Source organism: Numida meleagris, chromosome Z, assembly GCF_002078875.1.
Source record: "Numida meleagris isolate 19003 breed g44 Domestic line chromosome Z, NumMel1.0, whole genome shotgun sequence".
In the NCBI taxonomy this organism is placed as follows: Eukaryota; Metazoa; Chordata; class Aves; order Galliformes; family Numididae; genus Numida; species Numida meleagris.
In genome coordinates this window covers 8,805,535-8,828,080 of record NC_034438.1, presented here as the reverse complement: position 1 = coordinate 8,828,080, position 22,546 = coordinate 8,805,535, and the positions used below count along the sequence as shown (strand labels likewise).

The 22,546-nt window shown below is 41.4% G+C and overlaps 1 protein-coding gene across 4 annotated transcripts in view; it reads right to left on the bottom strand.

The window, feature by feature from the left end:
• Window positions 1-22,546, bottom strand: part of UNC13B (unc-13 homolog B) — a 210,848-nt gene that overhangs the window by 121,605 nt on the left and 66,697 nt on the right. For all 4 annotated transcript variants that reach the window (XM_021379970.1, XM_021379973.1, XM_021379974.1 and 1 more), the window contains 2 exons: window positions 11,341-11,658; window positions 9,332-9,422 (listed from right to left, as the gene is read on the bottom strand). In XM_021379970.1, the coding sequence (XP_021235645.1) occupies window positions 9,332-9,422; window positions 11,341-11,658 (409 nt within the window). The remainder of the gene's footprint in view (window positions 1-9,331; window positions 9,423-11,340; window positions 11,659-22,546) is intronic.

Genomic DNA, 22,546 nt, shown 5'->3' with positions numbered 1-22,546 from the left:
CAACATGAGACATAAGGGCATTCATTCACATTGCTAACTCATTGCTGCCACTCATCTTGCTCTCAGCTCAGCAGCAGTACAACCTCAGTGGAGAGGAAGGAAGGTGAATAAAACACCTTTTCCTTCAGAAAACACCATCCTGTCAGAAAGAAACCCTGTATCACAGGAGTCTGATGAATGTCTAAGGGTGTATTTCTCAGGTATAGGATGTCTAAGCAGAGACGGGAGAGCAGGGAAGAGGCATTACCTAGACAAGCGTTACAGCTTAGCACACAGTGCACTGCTCTAAAATGTGGAAAGCCGAGGTTAAAATCTCTGTGCTACCCTATTTAGTCTCCCCTCTTAACCCAGTATATGATACATTCTATCTTAAGCTGATAGCTCTTCTGCAGAAATGCCCCTCCGTCACATTTCAGAAAAGCCAAAATAAAATTAATCTAGCTCCCAATCCCACCAAAAAAAAAAAAAAAAGAAAGAAAAACACAACAAAAGTACAGCATCACGCTGTACAAAAGATTCAGCTATTTTCCCTCCAGCTTCACTCCAGAAGTCAGCCATACATGCAGTGTTTGTCATAAGTCAAAAAATGAAATCGAACAGCAAACCATTCCCATGCATCCCAGTATTTGCATGCATGACCTTGTAAGTCACAGGACAGGAGCATATACTTCAGGGAAACCTGACTATTTGAGCTTAATGTGCAGTGCACAAAGCAAGCTGTACTGGGTTGAGGAGCATCCAGTGCTTGTAAACTGTATCCTATACGTTGCTCAGACACCTTCCTTTTCTTGCTAAGGAAGTCAACAAAATAATCATTGGAACAGAAGTAAAATGCACATGGATTCCCATTTAAAGACTTCATAGTTATTATGACTTGTAGTTGTGTGGAGTTTACAATAAACAGTAAAAAAACAAAGCTTTAGTCCTGAACAGTACTACAGATTAGGAAAAGAAAGAACAAGTCAGAACTTTTGGCTTCTCATGGAGGGTATCCCTGGGTCTTGCAAGACACAGGAGGCTTTCAGTTAAAGAGTAAAATAGCGTGTCAGGCCAGTTGATTATGCACTCCTATCCATGTTGAAAACTCCAGGTATGGCTTTAAGAAAACTTCCCATTTGTAACTTTCTTTTCCTCTCTAGCCAGCAAGAGGGAACACTGCTTTCACTGAAGGAGACACATGTCCAGTGTCCCAGTGAATACAGGCCTTCAACACCAGAATTGTATTTTAGCAAAACTGAATAAAAGTGGAGCATTACTGCATTGATATGCAAGCAGAAGCTCACAGAAAATCTGGTTAGTAGCTAAACAGACTTCTAGCTGCTGTGGTCATTATGAAGAGCATTTCAGACCAGCATGGTACTACACAAGTGATGCATTTATCTTAATTTTTGTGTAATTATTCCAGAAAGGGCAAGCCTTCTGATTTCTCTGGAGATAAGGTTATCAAAAATCTGCTCAAAATCACAACAGCAGCATTAATGAAGGCACAACACTATTTTCGTGTGTGTGCACACAAACAAGTGTTTGCTATAACATTCAATCAAAGGAGGTTGAAAACGACAGTAGGTTACAGAGAATCTTAGAAATGCTAAATAAGCATACATTCTATTCCAAACAGACATGCAGACATCTTATTTAAGACACTAGGAGATGAAGGAATGCTTTTCTCCTCTGAGCAGAGCATGTCAGCCAAACCTTCCTTGAGAGGGATGCAGCCAAGAGACAGCAGACACAGGTTGTTCAAGCAGCAGGGAATCACGCTGCAGTAAAAGCTACCATGGATAAGCCAAGAAGGGGCTTTGGAGGGTTCCACAAGAGTTGCCAATATGCATAGTGAGATGCAGTAGATGGAAGATCAGAACATGGGGAGATGCTAGGTAGTTGCCACTACTTTTGTATTTAAATGCTTTCTGAATAATTACTGCTGTGTAGTCTCTAAGGAGTCTGAAAGCCATTTTATAGATAAGGTATGTGGAAAGCACGTGATAGCCATTGCAAGCACAGCATCTCCACATCAATGTGCACTGCAGCCAGTAGACCTTGCACTTGCACCTTACCAACACAAAGCTGCTCTGCTCTCCAGTGCAGGAACAGCCTAAGCACAAGGGTACTCTATGGATCAGCCCAGATCTCTGGGACCCATGATCTGCAGCGCTGATATTGCTGAAAGCTAAAGATAACCTTCATAAATACCACAGGTAAAAAAGAAGGCAGACCTCTAACTGGAAGTGTAGCTTTCCTGTGTAAAGAGAAGTTTCTGGTAAATCTCTGGAAGAGTAGACAGTGCTTCAGTTTGCTTCTTTGTCACTGTGTGGGAGGCTTTGAAAACGCAGAGCTTACTCATCTTCACGGGGCTGATAAAAAGACACCTTGGCAACAAAGCTTAAGGGGAATAAAATGTTGAAAGTAAACTACTGCATGGACTGCATAGCTCCTAAGAGGTGCAAAGGGGTGGGTACCAATCTCCTGGTGACTTGCTCAAGGCAGGTGTTTCCTCCATTGGCCAACTGAGCTACTGTACTGTGCAGTTCTGTGGCTCAGAGGGCTTGCACTCACATGTGGGGAGATCAAAAGCAAAAGAATTGGTATAAAATGGCATCTGCAGGAAGAAAAGCCAAAGTAGAAATACTGCTCTGATGACTTTGGTTTTGAAACAAAAACAAGTAAATTGATATATTTAATCTCCTGACATAAAAGAGGAAAATAATATCTAAGTTTTTTTTTCCCCTATAAACAAATTTTATGTAAAGTGGATAAAATTCTAGTTCACATACTCCTCTTGTAATACTTCTAAGTGCTGAAAGTATTGGTAAGAGATGCAATTTGATGGTTTGTCTGACTTCTTCCTCTTCTCCAGCCCACCAATTCTTCTGTATTATACAAAACTCAGAGTCAAATGAGTTTAAAAGACAAACAGCCACATCCCTAGCTGAAGGCTGTTTCAGTTAAGAAGGATTGCAAGTTGAAAATGCAATAGCCATGTGTTTGTTGCTCTTCTGGAAAAGAAGCTCCCGCAGACTGTATCAGAAAAGCTATCAACTAATCCCTCTTTGTAGACAAAGTTCTAAGTGTGAAGGTGAGAATTACTGAGTCATTCCTCTCAGGGCTGAAAATCCTAGTTTGATTTTGGCATAATTAAGTTTCCTCTGCAGAAACACAGAAAGAGAACTAGCAAAACAGCAGAAAATAAGAGAACTACGCATGCTACCACGAAGCTTTTTTAATAAGCATAGTTACAAATTTCTGGGCTATTCTGTAACTGTCAAGTCTTAATTAAAATACTACATTTCTCTGACTCATGGTGCTGTAGGATGTATGTACATTATTCACATGAATATTAATCTTTTCCCAAGTAGGAGGCTGACTTGCTCAGAAGATTTATAATCATATCCCATGTGCAAAGTGATTGGGTGTTTTTTTTTTCCCCCAAATGACAGCAAGACCATTAACAATTAAGAGCCGTAAGAACCATTTCAGTAGCTCATGTCTGAGGAATCCAATACTTGCTCCACAAGTATTAATATGAAATAGCACCAAGCATTGAGGGAGGGGAACAAAGAAAAGAGCTGGAGGCATCACTTTGAACATTAAGGGCTGAAGAAGCAGCTGGAAGAAAATATAGGGAGGTAGTCCTCTTGAAAGCATCTACGTAGTGACAGAAGACGGAAAAATGTTAATATGGTGATCAGATAAATGAGGCAAGACCTTTTCTAACTACCAAGAGAATCACCTGACACATCAGACTGTTATCAAAGGGACCTTTAAAATCCTGATACCTATCTGGATGGTCTGCATTTGTACCACCGACTTTCAAACAAGATACAGAAATAAGCTGACAATGCAGAAGGTGTAGAAGGCAATTAGCAGAGCAGCAATTCTAGGTTTAAGAGTAACGACAGACAGAGAAATGAGCTGAGGACGCAAACACATGCAAGAAAATTGTGACAGTTTTCCTGATACCTTGGAAGGTAAGGAGTGAGGCAAGCAAGATAAACACCATGTAATTCAAAACTGCATACTGAACTCAGAAGATCTGTAGCTAGAACATGCTTGAAGAGAAAGGAGTCAGGAAGCTCTTAACAAAACAGTGTTGACAGACACGAATCATGAGCTACCTCAAGTGAAGGGGAAGGAAAGGAAGTGCACTGAGAAACCAGTTCAACCCACAAGTCCTTCAGGGGCTTCGATCTTGAACTACAGGTATCATCCTGAGGAAGTTTGTATGGATGAACAGGAATGCAGGGGGAAAAAAATCAGTGGAAAAAGTACGAAATTAAATAGTAGAGAATACAAAATATGATCCAAACCACCATGGCTACTACTTAAAGGAAGAGAAAGCCATTATCAGGAAGCATCTGGAACATTTGACACATTAAGTGTTTCAAGCCTTCACTGACAGGAACAAGCGCAGTCAGTCAATAAAATTAAATGCTGGTGGATTTTTGATTATTTTTTTAAAATAGGAAAGAAAAAGAAGTTTGGCAAGTTAGGAAAGGGAGTGCAGTAAAGGAAAACGAACTTGAAAGCGTAGCATGTTTTTATTTCTGAGTCAGATGGCCCTGATAAGTCCTCAGGTGCTGGGCTGCAACACTGTCAAATCACAAAGTGCTAAGAACCTGAAAAACAGGCAATGCATTTAAAAACTAGAAAAAGGCACAGCAAGTTTAAAAAATAGGAAGAGGTGGACCTAAGTAATTATGAATGACCTAGCCTGACTTCTTTCCCTTTCAGGGAATTAAAGAATAGAACAAATCTTTTGTAACATAAAAAGGAGCGAAATAACAGTGAGGATGGCTTCATCTTGAGTAGAGCTGTGTCAAATGCATTTAATTTCCATCTGAGACAATGTAAACTAGTCTTAGGGGTAGCAGAAAAGAAGAGGAAATTTTATACCCTGAAGTCTGGATGAAACTGCTAAATAGATTCAAACACATTGGAAAAATTATGTTTGGGGTAGCCAAACTCAATGCACGGAGCAGGGTCCCTCCTGCTCTGACAGCGCACAGACAGCAAGCTTGAGTACTACACAGCTTTTTCACATATGACCTGAAGGATTTGAAGGCATAACAGATTACAAAAGGACAGAGAGCACTGTGCTTAAGGAGTGGAAAAAAAATCTGAAAGAACAAGTGCAAAGCCATATACAGATCGAGTCCAACAGATATAGGCCAGGGAACAACTGACAAAGCTCTTCTGCAGAGGGGATCTCATCTCTAGAAGGGATAAGAGGCTAAGCATGCATCAGCAGTGTTAGTCTGCGACAAAAAGACACCATCAAAGCAGGACACCTGATGTACTGGGATATCAGGATCACAGCCTGGACCACAAAGTCTTCCTTGCTCCATAATGCATACAAGCTGACTCTCAGCTGGGTTTCTACGTTCACCTTTGGACACCACACTTCAGAAAGAAAAACAACAGGAAAAAAAAATGCAAGAGCTGATTAAAGAGGACCTAAACAAATGACAAGAAAAGGCTGAAAGAGACCTTTACCAAATTTGAGAAGAGCAAGTGGGTCTCGGTCCTCTCCCTGCAGCAGCCTTTCACTATTTCAGCGAGGACTGGAATCTGTTCTGCCCATTTACTGCTTGCCCTACTCATGAAAAATGGATTTATATGGAGAAAGCAAGATCTGTAGCAGGGGTTAGGAAAAGCCTTTGCCTGGTAAAGACAGCTAAAGCCTGGAGCAAGCTGCTGGAATGCTTCGATACTTACGGGTTTTGTTTTAATGAAAGCTTAGATCAATAGTTTTTAGGAGCAGTCAACACAAAGCAAATGGTGACATTTTTTCTGTCATAACTAAACCAGTGTTTCTGTTAACAGCAATCTCAAAGCATGTGTTACTTTAATTTCAGCAGAAATACAAACTTTTGACTGATGCTGAACAACCCTGTGGATCTTGTACTCTCTCAGACAAAAAGATGTTTAGGGAGAGGTGTGACTGAACCTCTTGTCCTTTCTAGTACACTTGAGCACATCTCCTTGCACTGGCACAGAACTAAACGCTTTTACCTGCATGATCAACAAAATAACAAAAGTTCTCTTTCTTCTGGGATGCTAATGGTAGTCTTAAATTTCAATGTCACGCTGACCATTCTGATCTAAATTCATTCTGCTCAGAAGTGAACCAAACACAATAATTGTTAGTTGGGAAAGAATTTACAGTCCAGACAAGCCAAGGGAAAAGCCATGTCTACTATAGCACTTGGGATGCTTTCCCAAACAAAAATCCTGCCTTCCCCAAAATCTGCAAAAGATCCAGTACAGAATTAGTTCTGCCACTGATAGATTCATACTGTAAAATTATTTCTTACAAAACCAAATCAAGACAAAAAGCAATATAAAAAAGCAGCATTTCTAAATGAATTACATTAACTCTGCACTTTGGGTAGTAGGCAATAGTTTACCATCTACAGAACATGAACACACCATATGTTCTCTTTCTGTAGGCATATAGACAGATAAAAGCAAAAGATTTTTATTATTTAAAAAAAACTTTTGAGGGATTAATCACTATTTTCTAAAACAAGAGTGTTTGCACTGTTGAGGAAAATGTCACAACCTTTTCCTTTTGACTCCCCAAATCAAGATTATTTATTTTTAAATGCTGCTTTCATGAGATGGAAATACTAAGACTTATTATACACCCACTTTCAGTTAGTATATATAAAAATATTTGATGTAAAACTTCCCAAGGAACATTTTCACACGACAAATAATGCAGATAACTCCTACTAAGCTCACAAGCTATCCTCAAGTTGCCTTGAGAAACAGCCTTCTTTTCCAGCCGTTCATCATGATCCCTTTAGCCCAATCCACCAGCCGCATGTGGCCAGCACAGGTGGCAATGCAGCTGACCCTGCCCCACGCCATCACAGCTCTGCCCCACCAGCCCCGGGAGCACACCCATCACTCAGCACCAACCAAACAGCAGTGCGCTATTAGCCTTACCTGTGCTGAAAACAGGGCCCAGGGCCCAGTGCAGTGCTAACCCAAGTTATGGTAAATAAGTTTACGGATTTTGATACACTGGCTAAACACAGTCCTGTGAACTGAGAAATGCATGCAGATTTGCTTTCCGTTTTTGCAAAAAAAAAAAAAAAATCAACTTTTTGGTTGACTTTTACAAAAACAGTACCCATGAGTTTTTAAATTGGAATGTGTAGAGGTGCAATCAAAAATCTGACCATGTGTCTTTATCAGACTTTCTTAAGCCCTCTCTTATCAGCAAGAAATATCCCTCAGTTCACAAACACACCTTATTCATGTCAGCGCTTTTTGGCAGTACATCTATACATCTATGAACAACAATTTTCATGGATGAAGCACAGAAAGAATTAAATTTCATCAAAAATCTATGACAAACACCTTGAGACCTCACTAAGAATTGCAGCCACTGCCATTGGACCAGCCTCGTGTGTTAGATTCACAAAAACCAGGTCACATATCCCACTCGTTTTATGTTTTCGTTGCTCTTTTTTTCATAGAATCATAGAATCATAGAATTAGCTAGGTTGGAAAAGACCTACAAGATCATCCTCTCCAACCATCCACCTACCACCAATAACCCCACTAAACCATGTCTCTCAACGCTATATCTAAATGTTTCTTGAACACCTCCAGGGACGGTGACTCCACCACCTCCCTGGGCAGCCCATTCCAGCGCCTGACCACTCTTTCAGAAAAGTAGTGTTTCCTAATGTCCAGCCTACATCTCCCCTGGCGCAACTTGAGGCCATTCCCCCTCGTCCTGTCACTAGTTACAAGAGAGAAGAGGCCGACCCCCAGCTCACTACAACCTCCCTTCAGGTAGTTACAGAGAGCGATAAGGTCTCCCCTGAGCCTCCTCTTCTCCAGGCTGAACAATCCCAGCTCCCTCAGCCGCTCCTCATGAGGCCTGTGCTCCAGACCCCTCACCAGCTTTGTTGCCCTCCTCTGAACATGCTCCAGGGCCTCAATGTCTTTCTTGCAGTGAGGGGCCCAAAACTGGACACAGTACTCAAGGTGGGGCCTCACCAGGGCTGAGTACAGAGGGACAATGACTTCCCTACTCCTACTGGCAACACTATTTCTGATACAAGCCAGGATGCCATTGGCCTTCTTGGACAGCTGGGCACACTGCTGGCTCATGCTCAGCCGAGCGTTGACTAATACCCCTAGGTCCGTTTCTTCCATACAACTTTCCAGCCACTCTGCCCCAAGCCTGTAGCATTGCCTGGGGCTGTTGCAGCCAAAGTGCAGGACCCGGCACTTGGTCTTGTTGAACCTAATCCCACTGGCTTCAGCCCAGAGATCCAGCCTGTCCTGATCTCATCCAGCCTGTCCAGATCTCAATCAGAGATCAGATCTCTTTTTTATAAGTTCTAAAAAAAAAAAATAAAGTAGGTTTTATTACTTACATACATTGACCATATTATATATTTTATTGAGGGTTGTTCTGAAAGTAATGTCTCCAATCTTCTTATGACACCGGTCCCCAATGTCAGAGGCAGTGTTGGTGGTATGGCAGTAGAGGTTGACCCTTCCCATCAATGTTCCATTCCATTTTGTTGCTGTGTGACAGATGGCAGCAGATGGGTGGCATAACAAAATGGCCTCTGACATGGGAGCGTATATGAAGCAAAAGGGTGTCACTGTATTCCATCATGTGGAAAAAATGGTATCCACTGACATCCATTGACATTTGCTGAACATTTATGGAGACCAATCAGTGGATGTGAGCACAGTGAGGCTGTGGGGGGTGCGTTTCAGCACTGGTGACAGCGACAGTGGGTCACCTCTGCTAGTGCAGACTATTAACAAGTGCAGCACGCAGGCTCTTATTCATCACTGGTGAAAAGGCACAGTTAATGGTAGTGACTGAAGTTTTGTAGCAGATAATTTGCTCTATTAAATAGTGTTATTGTGCTCTTTGTATCAGTTGCAGTTTCCATGTGAATAATTAGGAAGCATTACTTTCAGAGCAGCCTTTGTAGACGTGGCCCTCAACAATTCCTCTTTACTCAGCACAGCCCAGGCAAGCCAAAAGGCTGAACACCCATGATTTAGCCCCAGACCTTTTTATTACTACTGTTTGCAAATTCTAAGCTAACTTCTCTGCTTCTGCATCTTTTCTAACAATTCACCTCTAGCTCCAAACAAAGACATCAAACTGATGGTAGAATTAGATAGCTCTAACACTGTCAAATCTCATCAGTCCTGTACAGTATTTTAGATTGTTTTTTGTCTGGAAAACGTCAGAACTGTAACAGGAAAAAAGAAACGAAACCTTTAGCCACAGATCTAAAACACACGAAGCATAAAGAAGGCATAAAGTGATTTCTCCTCCTACCTCTTGAAGCTGCATTCGAACTTTGTTAATGGCTCGAATCCAATGGGCTCTTGCTGGAGAAAATGGTGGTGGTTCATTGTCACCATGGTACCTTAACAACAAGAAACACAAAATCACTATATAGTAAATACTCATCTGTAACATTCAAGATTCTGCATGACATAGTGCAATTGCAGCTTCATTTCTGGAAGCTGAAGCAACCAGCAGACTCCTGGCAAACACAGCTATGCACATGCTATGGGAAGCAAGAGGCTAAAGCAGAGTTTTCCTTATGTACAAGAGGTTTCCGTACACACAAAAGCTGCCTTGTAAGCTGGTAAGTTGAAAGGTATAAGCTAGGAAACAATCCTGGTCTTTTGGTGGAAAACCCATGTAGATAAAAGCTTAGTTTAAAAAGTTTTCATTATTAAACATAGCCCGAGGAGCAAGATGTATCAGGAAATCAGTCCAAGATACCTGATCAAACCAATTCAGCACATGGGTATCATAACTGCGTGCAAAGAAGCAGATGAAAGATTTGCCATTCTCGTGCCTGCTGTAGGACCCTTCTAACAACTGTCTCTTTCCATTCACTCCCTACTGCTACAAATTTACAAATTCTTTTCCATGGAAAGGCAGGCAACAAGGCTCTGGTGTTTTCCCTATCTCTACACCTTTCTCACCGTACTCTTTCCTACAGCTTTTCAAGAGGGCATATGTATCCGGCAGCAACATGCCCCTCAACACATTTTATACTCCCTATACTCATACAATGGACCTTTGATTGCATCCCCTCCTTTGTCTGCTGTTGAGTCATCGATCACCCTGAGATGGGTTGGTGGCACGGTTGGTGGTATAAAGGTGGCACCCTGAGGCATGGTTGGTGGTATAAAGACCACAGCTGATACCAACAAGCACCCATGCTACACATTTAGCCCAGGTGCAACTCCAAAGATTTCATTTCAGAGCTAAATTCACAGTACATTCCATGGAGACAGCAAAGTGTTGCCACAGTGGAGAGAAAGGAAGCCAGTGATGCAGTAAAATCTAAACTAGATGCCTAAATTAGCTTGTGTGAATAACCCTCCATGTAAGCAAATATAGGCCAGCCATTCTGGGACAAGTCTCCTGATGCTCTGTAATAATAAGAAGAAAGTGAGTCAGAGTTTAAGCTCAACACTTTTTATAGTCTTGTTTTCCTTTTAAAACTTTAGTGTAAGAGTTGCCTACACATGAACTGCTGTGGTTAATTCTCTCACATAAGGACAATAACACTAGTGTAATTGTACTCTCCATATAGTATTCTCCAAAGGATACAGGTAGGCAGACATCTCTCCATGGATCTAGCTGATCCATTTGCTTTAACCAGATGAAAATAATCCCTCATGTTTTTGAAAATATAACCACATCCACACTAAGGGCTCCAGTGACTTAATTACCTCAAGAAGAAAAAATCTGTTTGAAAGCTAAGTGGTGGAATCTGACATTCCTGTAAAACCTGTAGATAGCCTAGAGCTCCTCCAAACTTAACTGAAATGTTTCTGAGGGCTGCCTTCAATACTGTCAACAGCTTGTAAAATCGAAGTGCAAGGACAAGAAAAGCCAGCATAATGAGTCAGAGCAACATGTCAATTCATATGGTAAGTCTACAAACGACACAAACAGTAACTAGCTGTGGTTGCTTACTACACAAGAAAGGAACGAGTGCAGCTAGAACCAACACGATGTAGTTCTTGATTTTGAACACGCATGAGCAATAGAGGTAAAGACTTGGGTGAGACTACATTTATCAAACAAGAAACAGAACATACAGCAAATGAGTTTCATTAGCAGGAACATAAAAATACAGTTTAAGTTTAGTCTCATAAATAACTAGTCCTACACATAACCATGTTTCACAGATTAGCAACATCAAGCTTGTAAGAGAAGACTGCAAGAACAATGTACGTAATTTGCTCCATGAAACAACAAAGAGAGGAAAGTTCTTTGCATTAACTGAAAAAATCTCAATAATAGAACACTTCACTTACCTCACTTGGGTTGCTGCATCAACATCCTTGGACTTGTCAAGTTCCAGGGGTAACTTAGCAGTAGAATGATCTGTATGCTTCTCCTCTGTCTCAGAGATCTTCTCCTCCTCTCCTTTGCTGTTAGGCTCCTCCTGCTCCCTGAGCCATGTCTGACTGTCCTTATGGTAGCTGTGGTAGGAGTAATTCGACTCTCGTTCCTGATGATCATCATCTTGCTCAGAGCCATGGGCACTTTCATGGGAATGGTCCAGCTCACTCAGGTGAGAGCTTCCCTGGCTGACATTACAAGAGGAGCCATATCTACTACTGCCAGCAGGACTATGAAAGAACAAGAAAGTCCATCAGATAAAGCAAGACATGTTACAAAGTCACACCCAACAACTACATTCCCTGAACTAAGTCTAGATTTCTGAGCTTCAAAACTTTGGTAAGCAACAGAATTACTTCATACACAGCCCACCAGTATACAGACCCTATATGTTATGGAGTTAAAATAGTCCTTCTAGATCCAGTTGTTTACTTTTGCACCCTCCGTCAGCTAGAAATAGCCAGTGAAGATTATTCTAATAACCACAGAGGAATGAGAATGGAAACATGGAAACTCAGAGTGGAAGTGCCCGTCTCCTACAGTTTCACTGCACCTTTAAAATGTCCATTTAAGCTGTTAATAAGAAATACAGTTAACCTACAGTTAACTTTGTTTATATTAAGAATATTATGCAGTTATAGCAAAATACACTGAAATCAAGATTATGGTTAAGACCATTGACTTAAAATCTTTTACAAAAGTGGAGCAATTGTTCATAAAGGGAAGACACAATATCTCATTCCAGTAAATTTTTCTCATGAATTTCATTTGTGAAAAAGCACCACTACAGGGGTGTGAACTCCATGACTCAAGACATCACTTCCAGGACTGAATCCCCAGAATCCTCACACAAATTACAGTGGATGCAAATGTCTAAATTTCTCATGCAGTCAGGAAAACTATGGCTCAGCTACAGTAAAAATTTCAGTACAAGAATTAAGCAGCAGTATTGTTTCTCGCACAGTTAGGAGAATGCGAAGAAAGACAGGAAGTGCTGGGAGTGCAGAAGAGCAACTGTCAAATCAGATGCACAATCACTTTCACTTACACCACCCATAGATGCACGTTTTTTAAGTCTCTGCTTTGATTTCTGATGGCAATTGTAACTTAAAACATGGACAAGTCTGAATACAGACTCATGAAACACTGGTATTTTCCTTAAGTAGCTTCCCTAACTGCATGAAGTAACCTTTGCAGAGATTTTATGAAGAACAAGTATTAGAATACCTTCACTGACACCTCAGAAAATGTTTTAAAAGCTTCAGTAATGTGAAATGAATCTACATGGTTCTATTATATGTTAGCAGTTAGTTAAATTTCTCTCTAAAAATCTTTACTATACAGTTTCAATCCTTTGAATATATTATCTACCGTTAATTTTTTTTAGCAAACACAAGATAACAATCTCAAAACAAGAAAGCAAAGTGACTGTATACAATCGATTAAAACACAAAGAATTAAACTTCTGAAAGACTCATGAAATTAGCACTAAAAACACCCCATTCAGTGTGACAAGGTGTAAGAACATGCGAAATCCAATAACACAGACAAAAAAGAGTTTGAAAAAGTTTAGAAAATCATGTAAGAGCTTCAGCATCACTAGGGATTGTGGTTTACTACGTCTCCTGTGACAGCTGTGAATGATACTACAAACACTTAACAAATACAGAGGGGACTGAGCTACTAACATCAGACACCAAGGTCAGCATCTACCGCTACACTACTGCATTATAAATGGTCAAACAACTGAAGCCATTTATAACTCATTTGTCACTAGCCTTTTCTCATTCAGTTGTTCCACACTACTCAGGTCTGCAGGCTGTGTGTTAGGATGAAGTGTTGCTCCATGAGAAGCAGAATCAAGCTCAGTTTCTTTCACTTCAGGCTGGTCTGGTGCAGATTTGTCTGCTTGATTGTTCTGCAATTCACTGGAAATCACGTTTTGCTGATTTTCAGACACTTTATCAAGGCTCTCTCCCAGCTCTTTGTTGGATGTATCACCAACAGTGCTTACACCAGATGGTTCTTCAGAAAGTTCATTGTCTACAGTGTCAGGCTGCTCTGAAGATAAGTTTACTTCTATATTTGCATCAGTCAGTTGATCTGAGACTGCAGATTTTGAGTATTCATCTGAACTGACTGTTCCTAACACCTTGTCATCTGGTTTTGACAAAGCCTGTGGTGGTGGTACATGTGGCTCCCTTTTGGCAGAGGTCTCCCTGTTGTCTTTTTGCCAGGGAAAGGAGAAATCTATTTTTTTCCCAAATACTGCTCCTTGGGCACTATCTGGCTTACTCACCTTTTCTTCACTGCCTCCTTCGAACAGAGTCGAAGAAAGTTTCTTAAAGCTGGACATGAGGCCCTGATCTGCCCCAGCTTTATTAACAGAAGGTGGCTGCTGAGAGAAGAAAGACCCAAATGGCTTTCCACTATCAACGGATGACATGAAGCTGAATTTTGGCAAACTGGGCATGCTTGGTATTTCAAAGACTGTTTTACTACTGTTTGCATCTGAAGGAATGTTACTAGATTTACCCTCTTTCCTCAAGTCACCTGTGGAAGGGATTTCTTCTAAGTGTATCTCATTAACTGACAGATGTTTCTCTCGTTCAGCAATTTGCTGTTGTACCTCACTTGTTTTCTCTTCATCCAGATGGGGTAGATGAACACTGGGCTCATCAGCTGGAGCTATGGGTTCTCTACCACAACTGCTATTCATGTCTGGCTGAACAATGCCAGCATTAGTCTGATTCTCCATAACAGCAGGCTCTGATTCAGTTGTAGCACTCTCACTCAGTTGGGAAAGGTTTGTGACTGCCCCATTAAGTGGGGCTTCAATTTCCAGTTCAGGCCCACCACCAGAACCAGTATGAAGCAAGTCAACAGCTGCCTTTTCTGTAGAAGCACCTTGCTCCTCCACTACATGTGAAGACACATCTAGTTGGCATGGATTTACATCAGACTGCTCAGTGGCCTCAGTCTGCTCTGTATCAACTACATTATCGAAATCAGGTGCCGGTGATTTAGCATCTATCATTTCAGAGGGTTGTGCATCACTAGCCAACTGCAGAGCCTCCAGGTCTTGATTTTTACTAGAAACCACTGCTTCTGGAGTGATCCCCAAAGATTCCACTTCACAGGTTTCTGAGTTCCTATGTTCTTCATTTTCTTTTTTCATGGAAGATTCTTTTGTAGAGTTTTCTTCTGAAACAGGCAATATACCCTGATTCAGAGAGCTTACAGCATCTCTTTTAGACTCTTTGGCTGCAGTTGTATCTTCTGCCTTCCTGGAGTCTTTTGCTGGAACAGACTCAGGGATATCTTTCATTCTATTACCTTGAGGTTTAGGAGTGGATTGTGGAGCCATCTCTTTCGGAGATTCTTTTGGACCTTTAAAGATGCCAAAGAGATCATTTGTGAAAGCTGGTGCTGGGCCACTTGGGAGGGATGAGAAACCAAAGAAAGAGGAGCTTTTTTTCTGTGCAGTAGGAGGTGCAGGAGCAGGTTGGGAAAAGAAACCAGACAATGTTTTGGGTGGTTTCATTTTTGTCATGAAACTTGAAAAAATTTCAACTGAAGAATCCAGAACTGACTTATCACCCTCAGATTCCTTAGGTTTGTTTTGCAAATTAGATGGCTCTGGCCTTTTAGAAACAGAGTGCAGCTCTTGTGCCTGTTGTAACCTGTCACCAGGAGTTTGTTCAGGTAATTCATATTTTGGCAACTCACATTGTGCACGTGCTTCTTCAGAGACCGCTTCATTTTTTATATCACTTCTACTGTTTGAGTCTTTTATGTCCAAGGAATCCACTTTGTCATTTACAGCTGGACTACAATCTTTATTTTCAGAAGTTTGTTCTTCTGAAGAATACGGCTCTTCTTTATCAACATGAAACAAAACAGTGTCTGTGCTCCCTGTGCTACTCAGAGCATATTCTTCTGCCCCTAAGGAAATAGCCTGCTCTCCCTGAGAATGCTCCTGCACACTGGGAGCCTGACAGCAAGGACCAGAAGCATCTGAATTGATTACAGCAGTGTCATCAGTGTATGGAAGCTTTTTTAAGTTGCTTTCTTCAACTACCTCAACAACACTTTCTGTGTTTTTCACTGACAACATTTCTGATTTATTTTCGGTCACAGTGACATTATTAAACATTTGTTTGCCAGTCACTGCTGCAATAATATCATCTACTTCTTTTTTATTGTCTGCATCTTGTTGCCTGGTAGTTCTGATACCAGAGTCAGTGGAAATACTTTGCTTCATAGATGACTTAGAATTTACTGGTTTAGCTGGTTTTGCATTAGTCTCTTGTCCTGGTGCAGCTTGAGGCTTTTCATCCAAAAAGGATGTCAAATTGAAGAAGCTAAAGCTAGTACTTCTTTGAGGTGTGGTCTTCTCAGCAGTTGGACCACTGGAAAAGAAAGAGGGCAGACGGAACAGTCCCTCTGTTTCTTGCTGCTTTGCACCAGCAGGAGCAGCAGTGGGTGCTGGAGGCTTGGGTTCATCTGATCCAGTGAAGAACGAGAATATGCTCCTACCAGCCGGCTGTGCTGGCTGTGATTTTGAAGCAGTGATATCAGAAAAGCTGAATGGTAAACTGAATCCTGATTCTTTAGGGGTCTGTTCTGGCCTTGGTTTTGTCTGATTAACCGTGCCACCTACACCATTTCCTCCTTGTTGCTTTGGTGGAGATGTGGGCACACTGCTCTGCTGCACAGCTGATCGAGTCAACTGGCTTATTTTGGGACCTATCGCATCTCCAGGAGGCACTGTCTTATTCTCACGAGAACCCTCCTCAGCTTTTCTGCCAGGTCTAGAGGAGATCTGCCTGTCAGCACTTTCTGTTCCCACTCCTTCCTTAGGAGTGGAGGACAGACACGGCATACTGGCACTCTGTTGACCACCTGACCTTTCAGTTTTTTGTCTTGACTCTGCCATGGTTCTGCTATGGGTTTTTGGCAGAGTTGCAGCAGTTGGGGTTGGTTGAGAAGACACAGCTTCCACTTTGAAGAGATCTCCAAGGGATCCAAACAATGATGAGATGCTGGAAGCTTCCTTCTGTTCCGGATGCGTTACCTTTTCCGGTTTAACATTTTGACTTCTTTCCAGATTTGATGATGGCTGTGGTTCTTTGCTTACTTGTGTTTTGAAGAAGTCAAAAAATCCAGAAGTTTGGGGTTTGTTGGTCGTTGAGCTCGCAGGAGAATCTTCTCCAAGACTGAACAGTTTCAGAGCACTTTTAAATAATGTTTCCTCAGGCTCAGGGGCTGGGTGGCTCAGATTTGGCTGTGACTGACTGGATTCATTAATAGTCACATGCCGTTCAAGATGCCTGGAAGCCAGCTTTGCTTTAACAGGTCGTTCTTCTCTTACGGGCTTGCCATCTGGAGCAGTTTGGCTCAGCTGAGAAGGAGATTTTGTTAATCCTGTTTTTTTAACATGGATGTTTTCATTCTGATTTAATTCCTGCTTTTCATTTCTAGCAGCTTCCAAATTAAGTTCTGATGAAGTATTTCTTCTTAGCTCTGACGTAACAGGAAACTTTTGCCCTGCCTGCGCCTCATCTAATTTCCTATTCGGTACAAGTGATAAAATGCCAGGTTTGTTTTCAGATGATTTTGACTGTGTCTCTGTTCTCCTTAAGGAAGAATCCTGAGCTGACTCAGACTCAGGTCCTGAAGACTTTCCAATCAGTCCACCCAATGCAGAAAATAAAGAGGTAACTTTGTTCACTGGTGTTTTCTTATCTTCTTCAGTCTTTTTTGCTTCTGCTACTCGTTCAGTAGTTGCCACAGTTTCTTCAGCTTTAGGAGAAGACTGAAACAGATGGAAACCAAAGAATCCCGATGATCCACCCCCAGCAGTTGCTGCAGGGGCAGTCTTATCCAACTCCTTCGTGTGAATGTCCTTACTTAATGACGTATCAGAAGCCCCTCTGGAATGTGTTCTAAGATCAAGGGTTAGTGGTGCTTCCTCTGAGTAATTCCGGGTTTCTTTGTCAGGTCTAAAATCAACTTTGAGTTTTTGAAGTTTGTAACCTGAGAAGTCTAGTGGCTGGTCTCTCTGAGAATAAATAGACTCTTCAAACATCTGTGAAAATGTCTCCAAATTCATGTTCATTAACTGATCACTCCTCTGCAAAGCTACTGACAAATCCAGAGGTTTATTCGTTGTATAATCATCTAAACATTCTTCTTCCGCAAACCAAAACAGTTCATCTTCACTGCCAAGAGGGACTTTAAAACCACAAACAGCAACCGTGCTGTCTTCCAGCACAGCTCTTGGAATGGCACCCATCTGAAAATTATAATCCCAGCAGTCTGGGTAGGAATAAGTTTCAGGAGCACAAACATAGACATACTGCCCAGTGGGATCAGTGAGCAGTGAATACACATACTGGCTATCACTGTACATGTAGTATCCACAATCACCATCTTCTGATGGCCACCAAACACCCTGCTCGAGCATCATCAGCCACTCTTGATAGTCTTGGCTATAGGACGAGTACATAAAGTTCTCATCTACACTTAAAGTCTCTCGGTCAATTAGAGTCCACATAGTTCCATCACAGCCAGAGGAGTAGCTTAAATCCATGGGCAACTCTTCAAAAGAATAACTGCCATCTCTTTCAAATTGTGGAAAGTTACTATAATTTTCATTGACAGAATTAGTAGTCCATGCATCATTTTCTTCTGAATAAACATCCCGAAACATTAATTGGTCAAATGACTCATATGACATCATACTTAAATCCGAACTCAGTACATCAAAATTGGCATTACTCTGCCAATCCATCACATTTGCATTTCCATCCTTTTTACAGAGATTCACTACCACATCATTTTCAGGCCAGTCCAAGAACTGAGGCGGAAGAACAGAGTTCTGGTTTAATACATAGTAAACTGGCAGTGCTATTTCATGAGAGTCAACAAGTTCCCCCACTTCATATTCCCATTCAAAGCTAGAATGACTTCTTGTTTCCTGATATGCTGAGTACTGCTCTGTAAGATTGCTTTTTTTATTTGTCAAATTAACAAATTCATTTGATCCTTTGTTTAATAAGGTTGGAAAAATGTTAGATTCTGTATCCTGATAAGGGACATGCCTATCATTTAGTGACTTTCCGGATAAGTCCTGTACCTTGGCTTCAGGATTTAGGGCAACAGGGAACACAGTATGCTCAGCTGTCTTATTTACATTTGTGCTCGTCAGGTGGTCAGTAGCTTTGGAAGATTCCATCGTTTTCAGATTATCTAGCTTCTCCTTTGGTTTGGGCAGGATATTTTTCAAGAAGCTAGAAGACTCTTGTTTTTCTACAGTGCTGCTTTGAGTATCAGCAGTTATTGCTGAGTTGACGGGTTTTTTCTCTGAGGTAGAATCCTCACTTCTATCAAAAAACTTCATGAAACCTAAAGAGTTTGATTTCACCTTATCTTGCTTACATTCAGACACATTTTCATTTGAAGCAAATTTAAATAAGCCAGAAAGTAATCCAGAACTGCTTTTTTGGCCATCATTCTCGCTTTTCACAACCAACTCTTGAGTATTGGCTGTGTTTTCATTGGAAGAAATGTGAAGAAATCCAGAAAGAAAACCTGGTGTGTGCTTCTTCTGCTTATCATCTGCACTTGCAGCTTCTGCCACTCTATCTGAAGAGAGGGACTCAGCTGAGTTGTGATTTAAGTCTGCATTTACTCCTCTTGTTAAACCTCCTTTTAAATTTCTAGGTTCTTCCTGAGCACTCTTAGTTCTCTGCAGCTCTCCTGTAACCTTACAGGTAACAGAGGCACTTTCCTGGTATTTATTTCTGTTTACTTGGGCACTAGATTCTTTATTAATGTGTTTTCTTTGTGTAAGTTCTTCCTTATTGTCTGATAAATTTGGAACAGAGCTAGATTTTAATGAAACAGCCTCTCGTGAATTACTGCTTTTGTGTTCAAGCAAGGAAACATCACCAGAACTCTTATGACCTGTTTGGTCCTTGGAAGTTGCTAGATTTTCTGCAGAGGAAAATTTAAATAAGGAAGGAATAAAGCTGCCTTTCTCCTTTGTATTTTCCTTCTTGTCTGAAGAATTCGACGCACTGAAAAAAGGAAGTTTCTTGGTAAAAGGAAACGAGTGTTCCTCATTTGAACTGTTTTGTCTTACATCCTCCTCAGACTTATGGCCTTTAGAAAGCCCAGGCACATTTTCCTTCTGTCCTGGTTCAGCAGAAGGAAGCAGCAACTGACTGAAAGACTTTTTGAGCGGGCTGAAAAAGCTTTCAGATGCTGTACCCTGATCTTGAGGCTCTGAATGAAGTTCTGTACTAACTCTGTTTTGCTTCTTTCCCAGTTCATGACCTGTAGTATGCTGATTCTTTAAGTGATTTGCAGGAGGCTTCTCCCTGGCAGTGTGTGTACCGTCTTTTACAGTGGCATCTGTCTGACTTGTAACATGATGCAGTTCTGACTGCTTCTGTGGCACATCCTGCTGCTTTGGAGCCAAGAGACCATCAAAATTGGCTTTCAGACTAAAGGAACTGACCGAGTTTGTGAGTCTGCCAAAGATGGAAGACACAGAAGTGCTATTACTGTTTACCCCTGCCTCATTTCTAGTCTCACTCAGCTGTATCTCTGGAACCATATTGGCTGCCGTTTGTCCAGATGATCTCTCACTTCTGTTTGCCTCATCAGGTTTCACAGCGTGGCTCTCCTCCTTGGCATGCTCCTCTTTTACAACTTCTTGTTTTGGCACTTCCTTCTCAAAGATCTTTAGAGGATTAAACATGCCTAGAACAGAATTCATAACTGAATGCTGGTTCTGCTGGCTGCTGGTGCTAGTTTCCTGTGATTGCTGTGTGGGAGCCTTATTGTCCACCTTAGTGGTTTCTTGCTTGCTGGAGTTTACATTCTGGGCTCTTTTATCACCACTCACCTGGGATGGTAGCAAAGAGTGAATGGAGAACTTAGTGTCAGCTTTACTATCCAGTGCTGTTCCAGAAGATGCACTCTCACTTTTGGGCTTTCCAGAAAACACATTTGAGATTCCACTTTCAGATGAGATTCTGGCTTCTGGCTTCTCTGCAGTGGAAGAAACAAGCTTTTCAACAGAGGCTGTGAGCTGCTTTGTGCTTGACCCCACCTTTTCAGTCAAAGAGCTGAACAGGGAATTCACAGTATTCTTCACACCTGATAAATCTGGGAGAGATTCAGATTTTCCTGTAGTACTCTCCTCTGCAGTAGGTTGTTTGGTCTGCTCAGACTTCTTGGCTTCTACTAAATTGTCAGCACTACCCTGCTTCAGTGACACGTGCTCAGAACTTTTTCTTGTCTCTGGCAGTGTAGCAAATTTGTTGATCTCTTCCTCCTTTTCAGCCAAATATTCTGAAACTGTTTCTACAAGACACTGAAGTTCATCCATCGTGTCTACATACTCTTCATTCGGTTCTTCAACGGGAGACAGTGTCAAGTCTTGCATAGAATGCCCATGCTTGCTCCCTTTACTCCTGTGCTTTTTATCACAGCTGGACTTTAACTGGGACTCTGAATTTGCAGGGTAAGTAACAGTGAAGTCTCTCAAATGGCTAATGTCAGAATCATGCCATGTTTGTGAAAGAGCAGCCAGTTCCTCAATTTCATCATCTGAAACAGGTGAGTACTGGAACTCATCAGAAGCACTGCTGTCAAATTCCTCAAGGATATCCAGGGGCACAAAAGCATTATCTGACAGCCCTATGTGTTTCCTATCTTCACCATTACTGAGGTGAAGTGAGCCCTCGTGGTTCACTCCACGCTTGTTGGGCAACTTGCTGCTTTTAACCATTAAGCCATTTTTGTACGGACGCAGGATGGGATAAGCAGGCAACTGTTCCTCATTTTCAGAGCTGCTAGTATACTTTCCTTTTCTATCATACACTGGGAAATCATCATTAGGTTCAGAATTAGTTGCCACACCATTGAAATATATTTTTTTCTCTCTAGGATACTGCAGACCTCCATTACTTTGGAGGATCATTTGTTCACTCTCTTCAAGACTGTTGTATCGCAATTTCTTTTTCCTTCTCCTGTCTATTGTATCATACTCCTGAGGATATCTTGGGACATCTACAGATCCTGACTCCACACACACATTTTGGCAACATCTTGATTTTTCACAGTGATTGAAATTTTCCCGTTTTGAGAGAGCTTGCATCTTTTTAATGTTTGCTTCCTGCCAACTTCTACTTCTATGACTCTTTTCTAAGAATTCCTCTATTAGAAGTTTTCCTAGTTCTTCATAGTTACTCTCCTGTTCTTCTTCTCCATCTTCCAAATTACTTGGAATGATCCTGACTCTGTCATTTCTAGCTAGAGATCCTTGTCTAAGATGAAAAAAGAGGGTGGGAGGGAAAGGTAGAAAGGCAGCAAAAAAAAAAAAAAAAAAAAAAAAAAGAAAAAGGGAAGATGTTTATATAAAAAGATTTAGAAAGGACAAAAAAATAGTAATGAAAAACATGCATTAAATAAAATTAAAGTGAGAAACATACAGATAGAACAAAACTGAAAACCTGTCAATCAAACTGTTAAAAAAAGCAGTATGGGTTATGATATTCCACTGGTTACATATAGAAATTCCTGTTTGAGAGAGAACAGCTTTTTGTGATCAAGTGAGGGCACAGAGCCTTGGCTGTACCAGTACGCTGCTGTTACTTTTTTAGGCATGCTTAAAAAGTCACTTATTACAGTAACAGGACTACTTTGAGACACAGTGCCCACGCACACCATTTCACTATGCTATGCATGCATTTCGATCACTCTAGGAAGCAGACTTTGTTTTAGCAGTATTCATACAGCCCACAGGGCACTTTGTTTCCCCTGAGAGCGGCTAAAGAACTGTGAGCACTTGCAAGGACTCAGGAGTCACGGGACTCACAGGGAGAGGAGAAAGGGGAGAAAATGCAAACTGTGCACACCACCAACATGGGGAGCTCCAGCTATGCCACCACTACTCTTTGGCATGAGTGCTTTCAACCACAGTTAATGCACTCTCTTTGCAGACACCCTGCAGTGTGAGCAAATCCAGCACCAGACCCCCCGACCTCACCTAGGAACAGCTGAGCTCATGGCTGTAGCTACTCTGGTTGTGACACCGAGCAG